At 43.8% G+C, this 25,483-nt stretch overlaps 1 protein-coding gene across 1 annotated transcript in view; it reads right to left on the reverse strand.

The window, feature by feature from the left end:
- The window catches only part of LOC311108825 (pleckstrin homology domain-containing family G member 1-like), a gene marked incomplete at its 3' end in the record, with an annotated part of 55,319 nt that overhangs the window by 10,990 nt on the left and 18,846 nt on the right, over positions 1-25,483 (reverse strand). Inside the window, exons 2-6 of the mRNA XM_084151585.1 lie at positions 15,666-16,207; positions 10,023-10,123; positions 8,724-8,793; positions 3,300-3,346; positions 1,529-1,679 (exon numbers count right to left, since the gene is read on the reverse strand). Of these exons, the coding sequence (XP_084007711.1) occupies positions 1,529-1,679; positions 3,300-3,346; positions 8,724-8,793; positions 10,023-10,123; positions 15,666-16,207 (911 nt within the window). The remainder of the gene's footprint in view (positions 1-1,528; positions 1,680-3,299; positions 3,347-8,723; positions 8,794-10,022; positions 10,124-15,665; positions 16,208-25,483) is intronic.

Genomic DNA, 25,483 nt, shown 5'->3' on the forward strand with positions numbered 1-25,483 from the left:
TAATGACGAAGCAAAAACTGTTTTGTAAAAAAATAAAATTAATAAATAAATATCACATTTACATTAGTATTCAAACTCAGTACTTTGTTGAAGTACCTTTGGCAGCGATTACAGCCTGGAGTCTTCTTGGGTATGATGCTACAAGCTTGGCACACCTGTATTTGGGGAGTTTCTCCCATTCTTCTCTGCAGATCCTCTCAAGCTCAGTCAGGTTGGATGGGGAGCGTCGCTGCACAGCGATTTTCAGGTCTCTCCAGAGATGTTAGATCGGGTTCAAGTCTGGGCTCTGGCAGGGCCACTCAAGGACATTCAGAGACTTGTCCCGAAGCCATTCCTACGTTGTCTTGGCTGTGTGCTTAGGGTCGTTGTTCTGTTGGAAGGTGAACCTTCGCCCCAGTCTGAGGTCCTGAGCTCTCTAGAGCAGGTTTTCATCAAGGATCTTTCTGTACTTTGCTCTGTTCAGCTTTCCCTCAATCCTGACTAGTCTCCCAGTCCCTACCGCTGAAAAACATCCCCACAGCATGATGCTGCCACCACCATGCTTCACCGTAGGGATGGTGCCAGGTTTCCTCCAGACGTGACGCTTGGCATTCAGGCCAAAGAGTTCAATCTTGGTTTCATCAGACCAGAGAATCTTGTTTCTCAGAGTTTGAGAGTCCTTTAGGTGCCTTTTGGCAAACTCCAAGCGGGCTGTCACGTGCCTTTTACTGAGGAGTGGCTCCCGTCTGGCCACTCTACCATAAAGGCCTGATTGGCGGAGTGCTGCAGAGATGCTTGTCCTTCTAGAAGGTTCTCCCATCTCCACAGAGGAACTCTGGAGCTCTGTCAGAGTGACCATCAGGTTCTTGGTCACCTCCCTGACCATGGCCCTTCTCCCCCGATTGCTCAATTTGGCCAGGAGGCCAGCTCTAGGAAAAGTCTTGGTGGTTCCAAACTTCTTCCATTTAAAAATGGTAGAGGCCACTGTGTTCTTGGGGACCTTCAATGCCGCAGAAATGTTTTGGTACCCTTCCCCAGATCTCTGTCTCGACACAAACCTGTCTCGGAGCTCTAGGGACAATTCCTTTGACCTCATGTCTTGGTTTTTGCTCTGACATGCACTGTCAACTGTGGGACCTTATATAGACAGGTGTGTGCCTTTCCAAATCATGTCCAATCAATTGAATTTACCACAGGTGGACTCCAATCAAGTTGTTGAAACATCTCAAGAATGATCAATGGAAACAGGATGCACCTGAGCTCAATTTCGAGTCTCATAGCAAAGGGTCTGAATACTTATGTAAACAAGGTATTTCTGTATTTTATTCGTAATACAATTGCTAAAATGTCTATAAACCTGTTTTCGCTTTGACGTTATGGGGTATTGTGTGTGAAATTGAAAAAAATCTATTTTAGAATAAGGCTGACACGTAACAAAATGTGGAAAAAGTCAAGGGGTCTGAATATTTTTTGAATGCACTGTATGTGGGGCTTTGCTAGTGTGATGTAGGTGTCAGTGTGTGTGTGTATGTATAGATGTGTTACTGACGTGTAACAGTAGGTGGTACTTGAGGATCCTCTGCACTGGCTTGAGCAGGTAGGAGCCCAGAGGCAGGGAGTGTCTCAAAGATTCCTGACGCTCCCGGAAAAACTTGGCCAATGCCTTATTCCTCATACACTCAGTCAACACAGCCACCGACCTGCAGAGGGAGAGAGGGAGGGAGAGAAGGACAATCTGATATTAATCCTAGGAAACAATGACAGATATTGAAGCCCAATTAAAAGACAGAGTAACTGATCACGTAAGCACGCACACACACACGCACACACGTACGTACACACACACGCACACACAGTCCTTTCTGAGAGGACGGAGCAAGGTCAGGTCAAGGCCCATGTTAGACCAGAGTGTTTGTAAGTAGATGGACTTTCTATGCTGTGACCTACAGAAAAAGGAAAGGCCATATAGGAATAGATTTGAGTGTGTGTGTGTGTGTTTATATGAATGGGCTCTTGTAAGGACTTTTGAGACCCTCAACCACCCCCTCACACAGCTGGTGACCCTAGCCAAGGTCACACACAACTGACACATACGACCGACACACACAACCGACACACACACACACACACACACACACACACACACACACACACACACACACACACACACACACACACACACACACACACACACACACACACACACACACACACACACACACACACACACACACACACACACACACACACACACACACACACACACACACACACACACACACACACACACACACACACACACACACACACACACACACACACACACTTAGAATAGGAACCAAGGCTGCAGATGTATCTCAGTCATTCTGAGCTCTCAGTTCGGGTTTCACAGAGAGAACAATGTGAGGCCCGTGTAGAGCTGCACTATAATGTGGACACACACACACACACACATACACAATATCTGTAACTACTCTATTAATCATCATTGATAATTTAATTAAACTAAATAATCTCTTCTCAGTAGCATGTAATGTGTGTGATTTATCACACTGCTGAAACAAAACACTTTAGACATGCCGCACCCAAAGGTGTGCTGTTTTAACTGCGTCACAACCATTGTGAAACACACTGCCTTCATTAGGTTTCATTGTGAAGAATTGCCTAATGTTTTTGGCCCCCAGACACACACACACACACACACACACACACACACACACACACACACACACACACACACACACACACACACACACACACACACACACATACACACACACACACACACACACACACACACACACACACGCGCGCACACACACACACACACACAGTGTCCTATAACAACAGGTCGTTCACACAAGGTGAAATAAAATATTAAAGTCGCTGAGTATGATAAGGTGATGGGGTATAATACCCATCTGTCAGAGTAGGGGCTGTAACTCTGTCAATAGGCTCCATATAAAATAAAAAAGGTAGTGGAAAGCGAGAGAGAGACCCTGGGGCATTAACTGGCAGTGAGGCATACAGTTAGACTCCTGTTGGCTGTATACCAAGGCTACACAGAGAGAGAGAGGCTGATGTACTGTAGCTCTATACAGACAATACAGAGCTATATGACACTCTGGGAATCAAGAATGTGAAGGTGAGATTCACCTGTATGCAAACCCAGATCACATAAGGTAACAATGAGGATGCTTTTACATACGTTCGTACTACACAATAGACTTTCAAACACGCATGAACGTACACGCACAAAGATACAATGAAAGTGGGGCAAACTATTCGTGTTTAATGCAGCCATAGTTGGGGTTGCTTACCTTGGGTAATTGGTGCAATACTGAGTGTAAATGTGGAACTCTTCACTCTGGAAAAGAAAGATAAAAGAATTACATTCATGTTACATTAGCATTAGTCCTTGCAAGCATTCATACCAGTAGCAGAGAAACTATCATCTCTTGAACCAACCAAAATTCCTCTTTTGACTAGAGAATTTTAAAGACCTTGTAAAATGTGTGTGAACGGGAAAGAGTGAGAGTGAGTTTACATTTACAGTAAATGGATTAGTGTGTGTCTGTATCGAGGGGAAGAGGGGAGGTCACTTTGGGTGAGTCAGTGGTCAAGCGTTCCTGAGCAATGCTTACTGATCTAGAAACAGGGAATAAGGAGGCCTCTCTCCTCAGTTTTAAGGTAGAGAATGAAAGTGAACCTTGTGATTACGATTACCAGTATCCATGTCTTAAAGGCTCTGTTGAGCGCTATGGTGTATTTAGGGCTCTCCAACCCTCTTCCTGGAGAGCTACCCACCTGTAGGTTTTCACTCCAACCACAGTTGTAACTAACCTGGTGGAGTTTAACAACCAGCTAATTAATAGAATCAGGTGTGCTAGATTAGGGTTGGAGCGAAAACCTACAGGACGGTTGCTCTCCAGGAACAGGGTTGGAGAGCCCTGCTGTAGGCGCTGTGATTAAAAGCCCCCCTGTTCCATCCCTGCCCCTTTAATCTATCAGTTTCCACCTCTCTTACCTCCCTGAAATACAAAGACAGAGGCAGCATGACTTTTCAAAGCTGGAATGAACCTCGCTCTCCTCCTCCCTTACTCTCACTCTATCCCATTTTCTCTACCTCCATCTCGCTGACTGTCTCTCAGTCTCTTCTGTTCCCTGTCTTTCGCTCACAGTCTCTCACTTCTTAGACATTTACATCTCTCCTAGCATTTTCCCATACCTCCTTCTCTCACCTTCTGTCACTAGCCCTCTAGCTTTCTTATCTCTCTCCCCACCCCTGTCCATCTCTCCATACCCTTCTTCCTTTCTCATCCCCCTCTCCTTTCTGCCGAGGCAAACACATCAAATAAAATAAAATGATTTGGAGTTGCGTAACTGATAATAGCTCTGGTCCTGATTGTGTTCATAATGTGTCTATAAATACTCTGGGTTAGGCCAGAGACAGGATGTGGACAATTATAACAGGAAACAGCATCATAAACAGATGGGAAAGATGATGGGGAGCTGGGAAAGATGATGGGGAGCTGTCCTGTTCTGTAGCTCTGCACACTCATACTGTACAAACATACACATGTACTGTACACACTCTAGGACAAAAACATGTGATGCCATCAACACACACGGGCATGTGACACACAGGGACAAAGAAAGTACAAATATAGAAATATAGCACACACACTTCCATTCATACCAAAAAATACCTCACATGCACACATCGTACCATACATACATACTGTATGTGTGTATGTGCGAACACACACACACACACACACACACACACACACACACACACACACACACACAGCTTGGAGGTTCTCCGTGGGAAAAGCTGTAAATTCAAATACAGGGTTTTCTAATCAAATCAAATCAAGCTTTATTTATACAGCACATTTCACACATGGAATGCAACCCAATGTGCTTTACAGGAAAAAAACTATGAAAAACTATGAAAATAAAAACATAAATATTTACTACACAACAAACATAAGAGGATAAAAAACTAAAGAATAACGATAAAAACTGAACGACTAAAAAAAGACCCTAAGGAAAAGCAAAGCTAAAAATGTCCATAGTTTCGGCCCCCCTCAGGTTCTCTGGCAGGCTGTTCCAGAGGCTTGGGGCATTATAACTAAAGGCTGCCTCTCCATGCCTCTTGGTCCTAGGCTTTGGGATAGTTAAAGGCCCAGTGCCAGAGGACCTGAGGGACCTACTAGGTACATAACTTAAAAGCATGTCTGACATGTATTGGGGTGCACAATCGTGGATTGATTTAAAACCAATAGAAGTTTTTGAAAAAAATTCTAAAACTCACAAGCAGCCAGTGCAGAGACCTTAAAAACAGTGTAATGTGTGCTCTCCGTCTGGTCTTGGTCAGTACCCGTGCTGCAGCTGTATGTTTTGCAGTTGACCAATGGCTTTCTTGGGTAGACCAAATAAGAGAGCATTACAGTAGTCAAGCCTGCTTGTAATAAAAGCATGGATGAGTCTCTTTGTATCAGCCTGAGAGAGAAACGGCTGCACCTTGGCAATGTTCCTAAAGTGGTAAAAAACTATTTTGGTCAAATTCCTAATGTGTGATTCGATATTGAGTTCAGAATCTAAAATAACACCTATGTTTTTTACCTGATGTTTTATCTTTATTGCCGTTAATTAAAATGTATGGCCAGATTCTCTCTCTGTGCTTTGGCTCCAACAATAAGTGCCTCGTTCTTGTCTTGATTTAGCTGGAGGAAGTTGTGAGCCATCCAAGTATTTAAATCACTAATACAGTCTAAGAATGTATCTGTGGAGCTAAAATCCTCTGGTGACACAAAAATGCAAAGTTGTTTAGAAGTGAAAATCAATGCTGTGCTTTCTGATAACTGTTTCCAGCAGTCTCCCACCAAAGACTCAGCTAAACACAATACACACTCACCACCAATACACACACACACACACCAATACCCAAACCATAACACACGCACGCACACACTCTGTCATAACATACATTCTGTGACCCAAACAAGCAAACCAAAGTCACCCAGATCTATAAAATATTGCCCTTGTAATAATATATGAACTCCTCCACTAAACAGTATATACAGTACCATCCAAATAATATCCAGTTCATTGGGTCCTCCTGATTGAGTCCTAAACTATAGCTGCTTTCCACACACAGTAGAAACCCTTGAATCATCTCAGTACAGCAAGGCAGATATTGGATCTTTGGATTTCTGCTGAGCTTTGTTCAGTGAGGAAATGTTCTAAATTATATAGATCACTCCCTCCTGATGTAACATAGATATAGACTAATAGTGAAGTTCAGATCATCCCTGGACAGCAAGGCCTGAGCAAGTGGACCCGAGGATTTCTGCTGAGCTACCATAGATGTAGATTTATAGACAGTACATCTCCATACTGTGCTACTCATCATCATTATGATAGGACTAACATTATGGGATATTTTACAATAATTGGTTTTCATTCTGTATCGACCGGCTGGCAGGCTGAGAGGGCTACACTGGCATTTCTTTCTACCAGATGATAAAACATTATTGTGTTGTTTCATTGTGCATCAATGCTGCAGTCAGCATGTAGGGACGCATAAAGACTACGCTGCTTACTCAACACATTTCACTGACAGCAGGGTAAGGACAGATAGCCAAGAGAACAGGGGTGGGGTGGGAGATTTATCGTCTCTTACTTTTTTCTCTCCTTCAAACACTTTGTCGAGTTGTGACTGTTTAGCAGTGTGTGTGTGTGTGTGTGTGTGTGTGTGTGTGTGTGGGTGTGTGTGTGTGTGGTGGCATGTACTGTATCCAAGAAACAAGGATTTTGGTGGGTTATGACCAAAAGAGATTAACATAGACCTAACGTTAAATACCTTCAATAAACACACACATTTGCTTCTTGGGCAGTATCAATCAGTCTTGTAGGGTGTGTGTGTGTGTGTGGGAGGGGGGAACAATAATCAGGGAACAATTCTAATCACGCGCAACCTACATCTTATGGTCATGTAACAGGCACAGCACACTACTTTGGATAACTGCAATCAGTGCAGGATTGAAATTGTACTAAGTATGTATCAAGTAAACACACGTTTAAAATATACGTGTTAAGTGGCTGTGTGATAAGGTCACCTACAAACCACGGAGGTCCATGATTCATTACTAGTGTAAAATATTACATCCACCACCACAGCCTACTATAATTTACCACAGGTCATCATCAGGACCTCACATACAGCAGGCTAGATTAGCTAAGTGGCCACTCAGTCATTCAGTCAACACAGCCACTGATAGGCTTGGAACAGGCTAATGCTTTTTACCTGAGTTTCCAGCCACTGAGTTCCTCTCTCTGACCTTCTGTGGAAAGTCTTTAACCTGGGATTTTAGTGGTCTAAACGATGTCTAGGGTTTGTTTTGACTATGTCTTGACATGGGGTGCTATGATGGTAACTGTATTTTGCGCATGTTTAAACAATAGCTACTGTATGTGGTAGTGTCGTAAACTCTTGCACAGTTATATGACTTGTGTTTGTTTTTGTTCATAGCCAGACAGTTAACTATAAAACGTGTGTATTTTAACAAGAGCAACTAGGCATATGTGGTACACACTGGCACAGACCATGGTGAAATGACTAGTGTGCTTGTGCATCTCCAGACTGATAAACTCTTGTTAGCGACAGATTATACTGTGTGATTATTGTAGTATTGGTAGAGATAAGTGTTTTGAGGAAGTGTTGGAATGCAGTCATCATGACATTGAATGATTTAATGGGGAATGGATGGGGAGCCACAGGAATGGAAAGAAAACCTAACGCAGTCATAGACAGACACACACACACACACACAGAGAGAGAGAGAGAGAGAGAGAGAGAGAGAGAGAGAGAGAGAGAGAGAGAGAGAGAGAGAGAGAGAGAGAGAGAGAGAGAGAGAGAGAGAGAGAGAGAGAGAGAGAGAGAGAGAGAGAGAGAGAGAGATAAGAGCTACGAGAGGAGCAGAGTTTTTTGCTCAGTTGTTGTTATTGAAGCACTGCCATTAGCTCTCACCAGCAGAGGGTGATTATACATTTGGCTGGCCCTTAAAATTCCTAAGAAATTCTCCTCTGCTGCACTTGAGACCTACATTCCTATTGTGTGTGAACACCCATCTTTCCTGGACACACACACAGTGCAGAACAGATCAACATGAAGAGCGTCAAGATAAGTCGTCAGTATGATTAAGTTTGATTTAGAGTTTGGCTAGTTGGTTTGGTTTTAGGCTGACTTTGGGTTTAGACGCTTCTTAACTTCCAAAAATCTCCTAACCCAAATAATGTTGTGTGTGAGTGTGAGAAACAGTGGCCGTGTCCGATTACCCATACTAGCATACTAAATAGTATGCGAAAAAAGAACGTTTTATAGTAGGTGAAATTTTTAATGCGTCATCTAATGCATGATTGTGATGACTCCCGCCATTAATTCATTTTGGTACTGCGCATCAATTTCTGGGATCTTTTATTTCAGCTCATGAAACATGGGACCAACACTTTACATGTTGCGTTTATATTCTTGTTCAGCATAGATCAAATGCCGAAATGAGTATGCAGTTTAAGTATGTAGTACACTAGTATGGGCATTCGGACACGGCCAGTGTGTGTAAGTGCATGCTTGGAGTGTTTATTGGTTGCCAACCAGCTGTTCAGACAGGCTTCAACAAGAAGGTGTGTGAGAGATAGAGAGAAAGAGAGAGGAATAGAGAGAGAGAGTCTCTTACCTTTGATACGAAGCACTCTGCGATGGCCACAGGGTCTGAATTACACTTCTCCAGGTCATGTAGCAGATCTCTGAAAAACAAAATCACTTCAGGATATTAGTACTTTAACCACACACGCACGCACGCACGCACGCACGCACGCACGCACGCACGCACGCACGCACGCACGCACGCACACACACACACACACACACACACACACACACACACACACACACACACACACACACACACACATACACACACACACACACACACCTAATTAAATCATATAAATACAAACTGCTCCTCATTGCTCTTTGTTCCAAACAACAAAAATGTTCAGGAACAAATGTAATTTAGGACAAAATATTAGGTACTAGGGTACTGTGCTCAGAACAAAAAGTCACTTCCATGAATTGAAATAGGTTCCCTCTCTCTCTGTGTGTGTGAGTGTGTCCCTTATTCTTCTTGGTTGATGTAAATTGTCAACTGGTATAGCTATTGTTACATGACTAGGGCATGATGTCATTGTGACGGTTTTTGTAAGGAGTTTGTGTCAAACCAAACTCCCTCACTGTGGGCATTCTCTCTCTCCATGTTTTTTCTCTCCCTCCCTGTGTTGCTGTGTGTCTTTATGTGGCAGCTGACAGTCTGAGTGGGTAGGCTCGCAGCAGGCCTGGTGGTCCTGAACACACACACACACACACACACACACACACACACACACACACACACACACACACACACACACACACACACACACACACACACACACACACACACCTCTCAGTCTGACTCTGAACACACACACTGCTCAGAGCGGAGCCGGTGAGTGTAGATGCAGACAAAGAAAAAACAACATGCACACACATACACTACATGACCAAAAGTATGTGGACACCTTCTCGTCAAACATCTCATTCCAAAATCATGGGCATTAATATGGAGTTGGTCCTATGACGGTGCCACGTTGAAAGTCACTGAGCTCTTCAGTATGGGCCATTCTACTACCAATGTTTGTCTATGGAGATTGCATGGCTGTATGCTCAATTGTATACACCTGTCAGCAACGGGTGTGGCTGAAATAGCTGAATCAACTAACTTGAAGGGCTATCCACATACATTTGGACATGTAGTGTATATAGATACAGCTTACCGCCCACCCCCCCCTCCCACCCTCCCCCCTCACATCGACAGGTGACACAAACCATCCTCATTCTGTAGATTCTTTGGAGACTGCATTCTATATTTGTTTTAGGAGTGTGTCTGTATGTGTTTACCTCTCTGAAGTTGTACAGTAGGTGATTGTGTGTTTACCTGTTGAAGTGGTAGATGTCGCGGATGTTCCCGAATAGAGAGCCTCTCTCCTCTGAGCTCAGTGCCAGACGAGACTGGTTACTGATACACTCGAGGTAATCCTACAGAGAGAGAGAGAAAAACAATGTTTTTTGAGAAACAATGTACAGTATGTGAATTTATGCAATTGTATTTTTTACTTCTAAAGGTATGGTTTTTGGAATACAATTACAGAATATATTTCATTCCAATAAGGCATGTTTAATTGAATTGAGAAAAAGCGAGAGAGAGAGAGAGAGAAATAGAAAGAAACAAAGAAAGAGAGAGAGCGAGAGAGAGAGAAAGAAAGAGAAGAGATGGGGGAGAGAGGTCAGTTATCGCATCCACATCAAAGTGTTTCGAAGGATATCCCATCACCAGTCATGTGAGAAGGACAGTATGCCTGACATGCTCCCTGGCATCACCACCAACACACACTTTGAACACACACACACACACACACAGACGAAAACACACTCGCCACTCATAAATACCCACAACATTGAGACCACATACACTTCACTTATTCAGCATTGAACCGAGTTTCTGTCTAGTAAAACAACTGGGCCCACAGCCCCAATTCTCCCTGACTTCTCCAGTCTTAATCCGCCTACAGACTCTTCAGTGGGTAATCCAGATGGCTGTTTGACCAGCACAGCAAAATGTCAAATGGTCCTACAGTATTCACACATGGACAGTGTCTAAAGCCAATAGGATAGGATACACTGGTGAGAGGCTTGTAGAGCAGTGTTTAACGAACTGATACTGTGTCTGTTCAGATGGAGACAGACGGTCATTAGTTGTTCAGATACCAATGGTGATTGTACACCTGAGCTTTCTCACCACACGGTCACACACACACACACACACACACACACACACACACACACACACACACACACACACACACACACACACACACACACACACACACACACACACACACACACACACACACACACACACACACACACACACACTTTCCAGCCCAGCATCTACACAGCTGTCCTAACCACAAACAGGTAGGACCAGCCATGTTGAAATGGGGTAGAGTGAAAAGGGATCTTTATGGAGGTGTAACGACTTTTAAAACCAGACTTAGACTGTGTTGGCGCAAGACATTATTGCATTACAGCAGAGAAAATAACTAGGCTGTCCACCCACACACAGGACACACACACACCCTCATCTGCTGATGTGCATGGTTTCTAATCCTGGCCTGGTTATTATGACTGTAAAGACCACACCCTGGCCAGTAGATTAGATTGTTTGGTGTTTGGTGAAGTCATCCTCTCCTCTCCTGGGCAGTGACAGACACAACCAACTAGAATCAACCAGAGGGGAACTCAGACGGAACCATTGTGTAACAGAGCAGGGGTGAAGGTTCGTTTGGAGGATTTAAGGGTGAAAGGGCAGATATGGGGGTTTCATGGCAATGGTTTAGGGTCAGGTCTGGAGGAAAGAGTTGGGTTAGAGTTTTGGCTTGCAGCTAAGATAATGGTGGTTGGTGGAGTCATGGTTGGGATCAAAGATCATGTTTATGGTTGGGTTAGGGTTGGGTTCGGGTCGTTGGCCATGGTTAAGGTGTAAGATGGGACTTTATTAACCACAGATGTGACCTGTCCTGACCCAGTCAATCAACACAGCCTAGTCTGGGACTGATCACACACAAACACAGTGTTAAAACCCCACAACATGCTAAACACACATACCTCAGACACACAAGCAGCTATACACAAACACACACACACTCCCAGCTAAGCTTCTTAGACAAAATATAAACACTAAGGATCATACTAATGATCATTTAGCTATTTGATTTTACATTTTAAGACCCCTTGAAGTATAAAAACATTTATATATAAAAAAACGAAACAATTTGTGTCCTTACTGCTATTAGCAAATACAAACGTATTGAATTAACAGATTCACTACATGGAACAACAGATAGTCCCAAAATAATTATTAAAAGAAAGTTTGTTCTGAGGTGTCTCTCCTATATCTGAGAGATATAAGAAAGATCAGGAAGACCATTATTCCTCCTCCACCAAACCTTACAGTTGGCACTATGCATTTGGGCAGGTAGCGTTCGCCTGGCGTCCGCCAAACCCAGATTCGTCTGTTGGACTGCCAGATGGTGAAGCGTGATTCATCACTGCAGAGAACACGTTTCCACTGCTCCAGAGTCCAATGGCGGCGAGCTTTACACCACTACAGCCGACGCTTGGCATTGCGCATGGTGATCTTAGGCTTGTGTGCGGCTGCTCGGCCATGGAAACCCATTTCATGAAGCTCCCGACGAACAGTTCATGTGCTGACGTTGCTTCCAGAGGCAGTTTGGAACTTGGTAGTAAGTGTTGCAACCGAGGACAAACAATTTGTATGCGCTACTCGCTTCAGCGCTCTGTGAGCTTGTGTGGCCTACCACTTCACGGCTGAGCTGTTGTTGCTCCTAGACGTTTCCACTTCACAATAATAGCACTTACAGTTGACCGGGGCAGCTCTAGCAGGGCAGAAATTTGACGAACTGACGTGATGGAAAGGTGGCATCCTATGACGGTGTCATGTTGAAAGTCACTGAGCTCCTCAGTAAGGCCATTCTACTGCCAATGTATGTCTATGGAGATTGCATGGCTGTGTGCTCGATTTAGCCGAATCCACTAATTTGAAGGAGTGTCCACATAGTTTTGTATATATAGTGTATCTCTAGCTTAAACTGACAGATCTTTATGGTGATTTTTTATTATGCTAATTAGATAAGTGATAAGTCAAAAACTGTAAAAGACTTGCAAGTCATGTGCTCCGGTTCTTGTATACACTATAACAAGTACATAGAAGATTTGTAAAAAACCTAGGTGTTATTTTAGATTCTGAACACAATTTCGAATCACATATTAGGAATGTGACCAAAATAGCTTTTTACCACCTGAGGAACATTGCCAAGGTGCGGCCGTTTCTCTCTCAGGCTGAAATAGAGAGACTTATCCATGATTTTATTACAAGCAGCCTTGACTACTGTAATGCTCTCCTGTCTGGTCTACCCAAGAAAGCCATTGGTCAACTGCAAAACATACAGAATGCTGCAGCACGGGTACTGACCAAGACCAGACGGCGAGCACACATTACACTAGTTTTAAGGTCTCTGCACTGGCTGCCTGTGAGTTTTAGAATTTATTTTAAAAACTTCTATTGGTTTTTAAATCAATCCCGATTGTGCACCCCAATACATGTCAGACATGCTTTTAAGTTATGAACCTAGTAGGTCCCTCAGGTCCTCTGGCACTGGGCCGTTAACTATCCCAAAGCCTAGGACCAAGAGGCATGGAGAGGCAGCCTTTAGTTATAATGCCCCAAGCCTCTGGAATAGCCTGCCAGAGAACCTGAGGGGGGCCGAAACTGTGGACATATTTAAAATAGATCTTAAAACACACCTTTTAGCTTTGCTTTTTCTTAGGGTGTTTTAGTCGTTCTGTTTTTATTGTTATTCTTTAGTTTTTTATCCTCTTATGTTTGTTGTGTAGTAAATATTAATTTTAATTGTTTTTATTCATTTTTTTCCTGTGAAGCACATTGTGTTGCATTCCATGTCTGAAATGTGCTGTGTAAATAAAGCTTGCTTTGACTTGATCGAAGATTTGTAATATGCTAAAAAGTGGCCAAACTAAGTTCATATTTTTCATGCAATGGGCGCAGCCATCTTTGACTTTGACTTTGTTTATTTGCATCTTATATTGAATGGCATTCTGGGATTAGGCAGTTTTCACAAACATAAACAAACATGGCTGCCATCATAAAGAATTTAGCTGCTGTTAGCTTAGCTGACACGCATCTCTTTTCTAAACAATATTACATTTCTCCCTTGTGCTCACCAGAGATGTGGTACATTGTAAACAAGTCTAGCTGTTAGGTCGCTAACTTATGTTTAGTTTTTTTGTCAGCACAACCTGTTATTTAGACTGGTTTATGGAATGGGTTTGGCTGTGGAATGTGTTCCGTGTGATGCTTGGATGATGAGGTTCGTATTTATCTTTTACAATAAAAAGTGAAATTGAGGAATAAAGTTGTTAAGACCTTTATTTCCCTTCAGTACAAAACATTGTTTAGATGCTTTTCAGACAACAATGCTGTTTAGACGCGTTTGTTGCATCATAGGTTCTGTTGCTACTGTTCCAATCAGATATTTGCGATGGTACGCTGCAGGGACCACTCAACAATGATCACAAATATGTGATTGTACTCGTCAAAGGATTAATAGCAGTAAGCATTGGGAGGCTTGACAAAGATTTAAATTAAGGGGTGAAAAAGGGGTAAATTATGGTCCTTTCTAAAAGTGTCTAAAAATGTAGTGGAAGAGTGGGTGTCCTGACCCATAGATCTGATAAGGGGGTCTTGTTGAGTAGTTAAGTAAGGGCTCCAGGTCTTAGTAAGGGGAGTATACGTCTTTAAAGTGGTGCTCTTCAGCTCTGCTCAATGTTTAGCTAACCTACTTTAAACATTGTTATCACAGCTCTAAATCCCTCTTCCTACAGCACCGCTCTCTCCCCCTTTCCTCTTCTCTTCACCCTGAACGAAGGGAGGAGGGATGGGGGGGAGGAAGCAGACTTTTCCTTCAAACAAACTCTCACTCTCCTTCCTCACCCCTCCCCTCCCTTCCATCCCTCATCCCTCTCTTTCTGAAAGGACCAGAGTTTCCTGCTGGTTGGGACCTCTTATAGACGACAACCCTTCCACCTACGGAGAGGAAGAGTCACTTAGAAGGAAAGGGGCAATGGGGAGAGAAAACTCAGCCCATATTACTGTGTCACACGTTTCATCTGTTCACTGTCATGTTGGATCAACAAACTGGGCCTGATATCAATCTTCTTTAATGCCAATGTTTGCCCTATTCTCACATGCACATGAACAGGGACAGTCATGCACTAAATTATATTGTGTCTCAGAACCCTTCCTGAGACATCATCAAATTTAATACACGCATGCACTCCCCTCCTCTTTACTCCAACCATACATTTAATTTAACACAGAGACAGAAACACATTTAAAGGCACCGGACGGGTGTATATCAGTAGGAATGTGTACAAAGCTAGTCGTTGTCAGCAGTGTGTGTGTGTGTGTGTGTGTGTGTAAAACAGCTGGACAAAGGCAGCGTGTCGGGTTACCCTGCGTAACCCCACCTGTACACACAAGTGACCCTGTTAAGAGCTACAGAGGGAGAGAAAGAGGAACGCCAGGCTGGCAACAAGGTGTTTGTGTCACGTGTGGCAGGAAATCCCTGCAGGAGAAACACTAGGAGAGGTCTGAAAGTACCTGCGTACAGGACCTGACTGTCAACTCCAAACTAGTAATTGAAATCCTCTCATTTTTATGTCCCCCCTGAACTAGTAACCTGATTCAACTACTCCTGTGTACCGTGATATGGGTGTTGTCTATGGACCTCACACTCACTCATCTTGACTCATGTTCTTTCTTACACAGGTCCTGACTAGTATGATAGTAATGACGTTCTGTAATATGTTTCCTTACTATACTATCTGTACCATGCCAGTTAGTCTTATACTACATGTGCTATCCTACTGAGATAGCTGGTGTATCTTTCCAGTGGTTGTGTGGTACCATGTTCCTCACCTGTACAATGCTGCGCAGGTCCTGTACATAGGTACTTTCAGTGTCCAGTATCTCCTGAACCACCCTGTCCACATACTGCACCCTGGGCCCCGGGGTGCTCCTCTCCCCAGCCTCTGTGTCTGACTGTGGGGTCTGGGCAGACCCCTGTTTAACCATCCCCCTCCCTGTCTCTGTCCCTCCATCCTTCCTCTCCTCCTCATCCCCACATCCCAGCTGCCTGGCTGGAACCAGCTCCAACCGGATCGCCCCGGAGTCCAGGTCACGGTCCGAAGCGGGATGACAGTGAGGGGAGGGACTTAAGGTGGAGCGGCTGCCCAGTGAGCAGTGGCTGTCCCGGGAGGAGGCAGAGGAAGAGGTGGAGCCATAGCTGATTGGACGCTCGCCGCTGTCGGGGGAGGAGTCCATGCTGTGGGCAGAGCAGTAGCGTAGGGGGGCGTGGCGGATGTCGGAGTGGCGGAAGCGACCTGGAACGCCCACGGAGCTCAGGACTGAGTCGGCGTCCGGAATCTCCGGCAGAGGAGGGAGGGCATCCGTGTAATCGTCTGAAGAGAGGAAGAGAGAAAGGGAGAGAAAAGGAAACAGGATGAGAACTGAGACCTTTATCATTGTCATCTCATCGAGTACAGAGCAATGAATGTCAATACTCACGGAACAGAAAAATGCTTAAAGGCCTCAAGTGGCCAGTTAGGCTATGACCCTCCTTTATTTTCCCACAGTGCCCCTATCTGGATTCCAAGTGGCAAGCTTGCCAGGCCACAACCTAACTGGCCACTGGAAATCTCTCTCTCTCTCTCTCTTCCTCTCTCTCTCTCTCTCTCTCTCTCTCTCTCTCTCTCTCTCTCTCTCTCTCTCTCTCTCTCTCTCTCTCTCTCTTCTCTCTCTCTCTCTCTCTCTCTCCTCTCTTCTCTCTCTCTCTCTCTCTCTCTCTCTCTCTCTCTCTCTCTCTCCATCTCTCTCTCCATCTCTCTCTCCATCTCTCTCTCTCTCTCTCTCTCTCAGCAAAAAGGCTAGTGACTGTGGAGCCATGTCCTTAACTCTACCGGCCAAAGCAGAAAACACACACCCTTGTTCATGTCCCGTACAGTAGTGATCTGTTCAGGATTCCAACTGAAAAACAGGCCAGACCACAGGCGTAAGAGTGTGGCGTACAGCCTCTCTGAAACGGACTCCCATGTCCTCCACTCACACCATGGCCAGTTAAGAAGGCTTTGAACATGCACAAAAAGAAGCACTCTGCCAAGCCATGATGATCACACCGAGTCATTTACCAAGAGAGAGAAAGAGAGAGGGAGACACAGAGAGATCGACAAAAATAGAGAGAGATAGAGAGTGAGTGAAAAAGAGGAAGAGTGTAAGAGCCAGCCCAGAGACAGAGGGGGTTTAATGACCAGATTAACAGCATAATGGTGAGAATATTCCCTCTCTTCTGCAATGAATGAAAGCCCTATTTCTCTAGAAGAGATGAGGCTGTGTGTGTGTGTCTTAGGCGACAGACTGGTGTATTTGGTGACAGACTGGTGCCGACATAACCTTGTGTCTGTGAACATGCGCACACGTCCATTGAGGTGAAACCACACAGGCAGGGTCTCTCTAAACAGTTTTCTTCCTCTGCTACTGGCACTGTACAGGAATCTCCCCTCAGAAGAAAGACCACTTTCAGTGAGGGGAGAAGGAGGGGTGAGAGAGCGAGAGGGGGCGTGAGAGAAATACTGAGAGAGAGAGAGAGAGAGAGAGAGAGAGAGAGAGAAGAGAGAGAGAGAGAGAGAGAGAGAGAGAGAGAGAGAGAGAGAGAGAGAGAGAAGAGAGAGAGAGGGGCAAGATAGAGAGAGAGAGAGAGAGAGAGAGAGAGCGGCGAGATAGAGAGAGAGTGAGAGAGAAGGTGAGAGAGAGAGAGAGAGAGAGAGAGAGAGAGAGAGAGAGAGAGGAGAGAGAGAGAGAGAGAGAGAGAGAGAGAGAGAGAGAGAGAGAGAGAGCGGGCAAGATAGAGAGAGAGAGATAGAGAGAGAGAGAGCGGGCGAGATAGAGAGAGAGTGAGAGAGAAGGTGAGAGAGAGAGAGAGAGAGAGAGAGAGAGAGAGAGAGAGAGAGAGAGAGAGAGAGAGAGAGAGAGAGAGAGAGAGAGACAGAGAGATTCTATATCCCAGGTACAGTAGACGGTGACACCAATCTTTGTTATTACGGGAAATCTACTTACCCAGCAACATTGGATGTTTTAGCAACATTATGATCAAATCCCTGATATAAAGCTGCCTGTGTCTTTATGAATTCATGTCTCTGTCCAGTCAGGCAGTTAGACCATCTAACATCAAAGCACGTGTGATCATGTGGGATCAGAAGAGGTTCAAGGCACATGCTGAGAAACATGAAATGTGAAACCGTAAACACGCTCAAAGAATGCCGCCGCCGCATATCTGATCTCTCACCTTAACTAAGAGGCAATAGACACTCTTCTTACAGTATGCAGGCTCTATGAACACTGTATGTAGGGCTATGAAAGGCTTATGAGTCTGAGAGTGGAATGTGGTGTCTGTATGTCTGGACTGCCTTGCCAAAGGAAAGCAGTTAGTCGTCCTAACTGAAGCAGCACTAAACCGTGTTCCACTCCACAGTACTTACTCCCATTAGATTGGAACTCGCTTTGTGTATGTGTGTGTGTGTGTGTGTGTAGGGTCTGGATGCTGGAGCCCTCACAATGTTGACGGTCCCCAGTCTGACCCACTTTAAAACAATGACAGATCAGTGAGAAAGAGAGAAAAGGGCCACAAACCAAAACAGCAGCCACCTCATGCCACCCCATGGGCAGAGGATCAGTGATACACACACAATGCCCAAATGAGTCCAAGCCATAATGACTACTCACTCAGATATGCATGTGTGTGAGAGTTTGTGAGAATGAGGGAAAGGGAGATAGTGTGTGTGTGGTTGTTATTAGTGATAGGGAAAAAAATTGATAGTTACATATCGCAATATTATTTTGGACGATATTATATCAATAGTTATTTTTTTGCTAGGTAGCATTAGCTAGCGTTAGTCGTCTGTACCTGCGTCAAAATTCCGATATTTTTTATCCTATAGCTTGTTTTCCATCTTCTTTTTAAGTCGTGAGCCAACATGTTTTCAGCACTTTTATTTCCATGACTGATCCAAACTAATTTTCTCATGCACTCTCGTCTCTCTGCAGCAGACATATAGTGAGCAATATGTTTGGAACATCAAATCGCAATAAAAATTGCAATACATATTGAATCGTGAGAATCATGAGAAAGAATCACAATACATATCGTATCGGCACGTAAGTATCAATTTAATATTGTATCGTGAGGTCCCTTGCAATTCCCAGTCCTAGTTGTTACATGCATTTGGTTTATCACCCCTAAGATAAGACTAACTGAGCTAATGGCTTTAGTGGGGCTCCTTGTAGCCATTAGAGCTATTAGACAAGGTCCAGCAACATACACACAAAGAAACCATTTGTGTTTCTGCTGCTAGTGAAACCCAAACAACAGACTTGAAGATTTACTAGCTTCTGTTTACCCAGCCCTTCCCCTGCACCTTCCAGCTCCTTGTTTGGGACACACCTAACCTGTTTCACAGACGCACACACACACACACACACACACACACACACACACACACACACACACACACACACACACACACACACACACACACACACACACACACACACACACACACACTCACAAGCATACTGTACACCCAAAATCTGTGTGAGTAACATAGTGGTCAGATGGGAATAGAACAAGCATAGAGAGTGAGTAGAGAGTGAGGCGGGCAGGGGGGTTGGGGGAGGTTGGAGTTACCTTCAGCCCAGATTATGTTCAACCTGATCTGTGTAAATTATCTCTAATTATGGGCCTAAAGCCTCCGGGTTGGTACTGTTTCTCCTGTTGCGTTTGGCCGTGTGTGTGTGAAATTGTGTGCATGTCTGTGTGTGCGTGTGCCTGTGTGTGTCTGTGTGTGTGTCTGTGTGTGTGTGTGTGTGTGTGTGTGTGTGTGTGTGTATGCACATTCGTGTGTGTGTGTGTTTAGGGATTAGACTGGGTATTAGTGCTGCGAGCTCTACCTTTCCTGCCATAACAGAGAGACAGTGAACCAGTGGGTTTCAGAACCTGGCCTACATTTAGGTAAATAAGGAGACAATGACCAGCCCTCATACCTTCTATCCAGCCCTGTTTAATATACTTAACATATGCCTGTGTAAACACAACAAGTCAGCCTTCAAAATATCAAACTAGACTTTGCCTCATATTGGAGACAAGCTCCCTTGAGCTAGCTTTGTTCAAAAGTATATGTTTAGAAGGTGTGAACACGGACAGTTTCACCTCAATCAATATTTTAAGTTTACTGATAATCAGTTATGTTACATAATAATCTATATTTTCTTTATGAGACACCTGTCAATAAACTACCTTGGCAATCTAGTCAGAGTTAATGACTCATAGTGCACTTAACAAGTCCACTTCAGTTGTACACTTAATGGCAGCTGAAGTGCACTCCACCCTGGAGAGGTCAACAAACAACCGTGAGATCCCTGGATTACCCGTCCTTCACAACCGTCACAGCCTCACAAGTGGCTCCATCAGCTCCACAAGTACTCTGTGAGAGCCATACAAAACTCATATGAAGCTTCATAACAGATTAATAACACGTTTATGAATGTGGTATGAGTTAAAGGAGGACAATGAAGTTTCATGTACCTTTATAGTATAATATTCCTTTAGTTTATCCATATAGACCCTGTGAAGGATGAATGACATAGTCGAGATGTCCCATGGATGAGACTCTTATGAGCCTTCGTAGTCAGCAGATGATACAGATAGAATCAGGTCTGTATCGGGTATATAAAGCAGCTGCGGCCCTTTCTTTTCTCTTTTTCTGCCCCTCCTCTCCTCTGTCACAATACAGCTTGAGTCAGCTTTCACCCGTCAGATCTCTCACTGTACACACACACACACACCCTCCATGCACACCCCGTCCTCTCTACCCCCATGATCCCACCCACCTCAGCCGGCCAAAATAAAACACATCCACAAGCAGCTCCCACGTTCATATCAGATCTATCAACTCTGTCTAAGCCAAAGGAAAGGAGAAAGAGTTAAGATGGATAAAGACAAAAATGGGCAGACAAAGATGAATAGAGAGAAAGAGGGTAAGGATAAAAAAGGACAGAGGGAGAAATGGAGAAAGCCCTCCCCCCTTTCCCTAATACTCCTCTTGAGTGCTACTGCTGAGAGACTCACTCTAAAACATGACATCATTGAATTCAGCTCCGCTCAGGACAATGGTCTGGTCTGTGAACTCTAGGCCTCTCCCTACCCCTCCCTCACATTCTTTATCCCTCTGTCCCTCTCCTCTATTCTCTTCCCCACTCGCTCTTACTTTTTTCTTTGCCTCCATCTCTCTCCCACTCCATTCCTTTCTCCCTTCCTTCTTCCCTCCTTTCCCCTAACATTCAAAAATAGAACTGCCACTTCTTCAGATCCTCTATGTCAGTGTTGTCCATAGAGACATGATGGTTAGGAAGTCATGTAAAGGTTCCCCTCACAGCTTTGCCAAGTCCAGCATTCCTTATAAGTGGCCCGGGAGATTCCAGAGGGTTGCTGAGGGTCCATGCTTGGAGCGGTTCCTAACCGATCCAAGCATATACTTTACCATATAAAAATATACACACATGGCAGAGCATATACAGTGGCTTCCGAAAGTATTCACCCCCCTTGGCATTTTTCCTATTTTGTTGCCTTACAACCTGGAATTAAAATAGATTTTGGGGGGGTTTGTATCATTTGATTTACACAACATGCCTACCACATTGAAGATGCAAAATATTTTTTATTGTGAAACAAACAGAGCCCAGCTCTGTGGAGTGAACGGCTTAAAGTGGTCCTATGGACAGATACTCCAATCTCCGCTGTGGAGCTTTGCAGCTCCTTCAGGGTTATCTTTGTTATCTTGTAAGTCGCTCTGGATCAGAGCGTCTGCTAAATTATGTAAATGTAAATGTAAAATCTTTGGTCTCTTTGTTGCCTCTCTGATTAATGCCCTCCTTGCCTGGTCCGTGAGTTTTGGTGGGCGGCCCTCTCTTGGCAGGTTTGTTGTGGTGCCATGTTCTTTAAAAAAAATTATAATGGATTGAATGGTGCTACGTGGGATGTTCAAAGTTTCGGATATTTTTTTATAACCCAACCCTGATCTGTACTTCTCCACAACTTTGTCCCTGACCTGTTTGGAGAGCTCCTTGGTCTTCATGGTGCTGCTTGCTTGGTGGTGCCCCTTGCATAGTGGTGTTGCAGACTCTGGGGCCTTTCAGAACAGGTGAATATATACTGAGATCATGTGGCACTTAGATTGCACACAGTTGGACTTTACTTAACAAATTATGTGACTTCTGAAGGTAATTGGTTGCACCAGATCATATTTAGGGGCTTCATAGCAAAGGGGGTGAATACATTTCCGTTATTTATTTTTTAGAATTTTTTGAAATAAGTCATTTTTTTTCATTTCACTTCACCAATTTGGACTATTTTGTGTATGTCCATTACATGAAATCCAAATAAAAATCCATTTAAATTACAGGTTGTAATGCAACAAAATAGGAAAAACGCCAAGGGGGATGAATACTTTTGCAAGGCACTGTATACTTACAGAGCAGGGCACATACAATACAGAAAACATGTGTGGGCCAAAACTAGTTCACTTTCTCTGTCACGCCCTGACTCTGGGGACTCGTATTTGTTGAGTCAGGGTGTGTATTTTCTGTGTGGTATGTTCGATGTTGTATTTTCTAGGTTGAGATCTAGATCGTCTAGATCTATATTGGCCGGTGTGGTTCCCAATCAGAGGCAGCTGTCGCTCGTTGTCTCTGATTGGGGACCATACTTAGGCAGCCTATTGGCACTAGTGGGTTGTGGGATCTTGTTCCGTGTTAAAGTATGTTGTGTTGTGCTGCCTTGGACTTCACGTTTCGTTTTGTTTGTTATTTTGTCGTTTTGTTTGATATTTAATAAACATGTACGCATATCACGCTGCGCCTTGGTCCGTCCCGTCTGTAAACGAACGTGACATTCTCAAATAACTCTAGTACTTCACCCACACTGAGAGTTATCTACATAGTTTACACAGTTGCCAATCCCAACTGTCACTTGAAATCTCAAGTCCACAAACTTTATACAGTGAGGGAAAAAAGTATTTGATCCCCTGCTGATTTTGTACGTTTGCCCACTGACAAAGAAATGATCAGTCTATAATTTTAATGGTAGGTTTATTTGAACAGTGAGAGACAGAATAACAACAAAAAAATCCAGAAAAAAGCATGTCAAAAACGTTATAAATTGATTTGCATTTTAATGAGGGAAATAAGTATTTGACCCCCTCTCAATCAGAAAGATTTCTGGCTCCCAGGTATCTTTTATACAGGTAACGAGCTGAGATTAGGAGCACACTCTTAAAGGGAGTGCTCCTAATCTCAGCTTGTTACCTGTATAAAAGACACCTGTCCACAGAAGCAATCAATCAATCAGATTCCAAACTCTCCACCATGGCCAAGACCAAAGAGCTCTCCAAGGATGTCAGGGACAAGATTGTAGACCTACACAAGGCTGGAATGGGCTACAAGACCATCGCCAAGCAGCTTGGTGAGAAGGTGACAACAGTTGGTGCGATTATTCGCAAATGGAAGAAACACAAAAGAACTGTCAATCTCCCTTGGCCTGGGGCTCCATGCAAGATCTCACCTTGTGGAGTTGCAATGATCATGAGAACAGTGAGGAATCAGCCCAGAACTACACGGGAGGATCTTGTCAATGATCTCAAGGCAGCTGGGACAATAGTCACCAAGAAAACAATTGGTAACACACTACGTCATGAAGGACTGAAATCCTGCAACGCCCGCAAGGTCCCCCTGCTCAAGAAAGCACATATACAGGCCCGTCTGAAGTTTGCCAATGAACATCTGAATGATTCAGAGGAGAACTGAGTGAAAGTGTTGTGGTCAGATGAGACCAAAATGGAGCTCTTTGGCATCAACTCAACTCGCCGTGTTTGGAGGAGGAGGAATGCTGTCTATGACCCCAAGAACACCATCCCCACCATCAAACATGGAGGTGGAAACATTATGCTTTGGGGGTGTTTTTCTTTTAAGGGGACAGGACAACTTCACCGCATGAAAGGGACGATGGACAGGGCCATGTACCGTCAAATTTTGGGTGAGAACCTCCTTCCCTCAGCCAGGGCATTGAAAATGGGTCGTGGATGGATATTCCAGCATGACAATGACCCAAAACACACGGCCAAGGCAACAAAGGAGTGGCTCAAGAAGAAGCACATTAAGGTCCTGGAGTGGCCTAGCCAGTCTCCAGACCTTAATCCCATAGAAAATCTGTGGAGGGAGCTGAAGGTTCGAGTTGCCAAACTTCAGGCTCGAAACCTTAATGACTTGGAGAAGATCTGTGTGCAAACCTGGTGGCCAACTACAAGAAACGTCTGACCTCTGTGATTGCCAAGAAGGGTTTTGCCACCAAGTACTAAGTCATGTTTTGCAGAGGGGTCAAATACTTATTTTCATGTTATCCAGAGCGTTGGTGACTGTAACTGTGCTGCTGGCAACAATTTAATTACGCTTTTTTTGCCGACGTTTACTGACACTGGCCATATTAAACGGATGTTGAGCGTTAGCAAATTCATCAGTTATTCTGCGCTCTGGCACACTCAGACGAGTGCTCTGAAATCGGAGTAGATAGCCAGAACAAATTTACGAACACACACAAATTAACAATGTCCATTGAGAACGCACACGACTATACCACTTGGCTAAGAATGACGTGAATAATCAAGTCAATAAACGTTGGGTACTTAGTTAGATAGCATATAGTAAATATACTGGCAAGTTCGATGTATTAGCAGCCAACTAACGTTAGGTAGCTAGCTAACATACCAGTACATACTGCTGTAATGATATGCTATGTGGTTCGTAAGGATAGCGTAGCCAACATAACGTGTAAAGTAACTTATTTGAAAAGTCATTACTTTATTACAATGCTCAACATTTTCTCAACATTTGTCATAATTAGTTAAAGAAATGAATTTGTATCCGCTCTTGTCGGACTTCGGCTGCATAATTTCCGCCATTTTCTTCAAATCTGAAAACGTTGTGAAGCCATGCCCACTTTCTGAAGAATTGCATTATGTGCCTAAAAGCACGGAAATAGTGTCCACTGCTTGTATACTTCGTATTTTGGCGAATGTAATATGACATCCGGGAACTTTTGACATACTATCTATATCCATACTATGACCAATAAGCATACTACATACTCAATTTACGTCACAAATAGTATGGTTGGTGTGGTTAGTATGAGTATTCGAACACAGCTATTGTCTCATTCAAACCTGAAAACAAAGTGGAAGTTACATAGATATCATAACTATAACAATATATACAACATTCATCTCTGGGATATTGTCTTTTTTTCAAAAACTGGAATTACAAAATATGATAAAAACATTAACAATGAATAACTAAAATGTTTCTTCTTACATACTATACATTCCACTAGGCCTATAGCCTAATACATTAAGTTAGAATGGGAACAAATTAAAATAATGCAAGAAAGGGGAAATGACCAGTAACAATCTGAGATACTGGATGAAGACTAGGAGTCCCTTTACTAGTACCTATGTATGGTATGTATACCTATGTATGTGTCAAGTGAGGGTGAATGCGTGATTGTCCCTCAACCCTGTTTGCAGCCTCAGCAGCATGTTGTCCAGCCTCTCCAGCCACTGCCTATCCTTGTCACCGAG

This window comes from Coregonus lavaretus (assembly GCF_964263955.1).
Source record: "Coregonus lavaretus genome assembly, chromosome: 33".
Classification (NCBI taxonomy): domain Eukaryota; kingdom Metazoa; phylum Chordata; class Actinopteri; order Salmoniformes; family Salmonidae; genus Coregonus; species Coregonus lavaretus.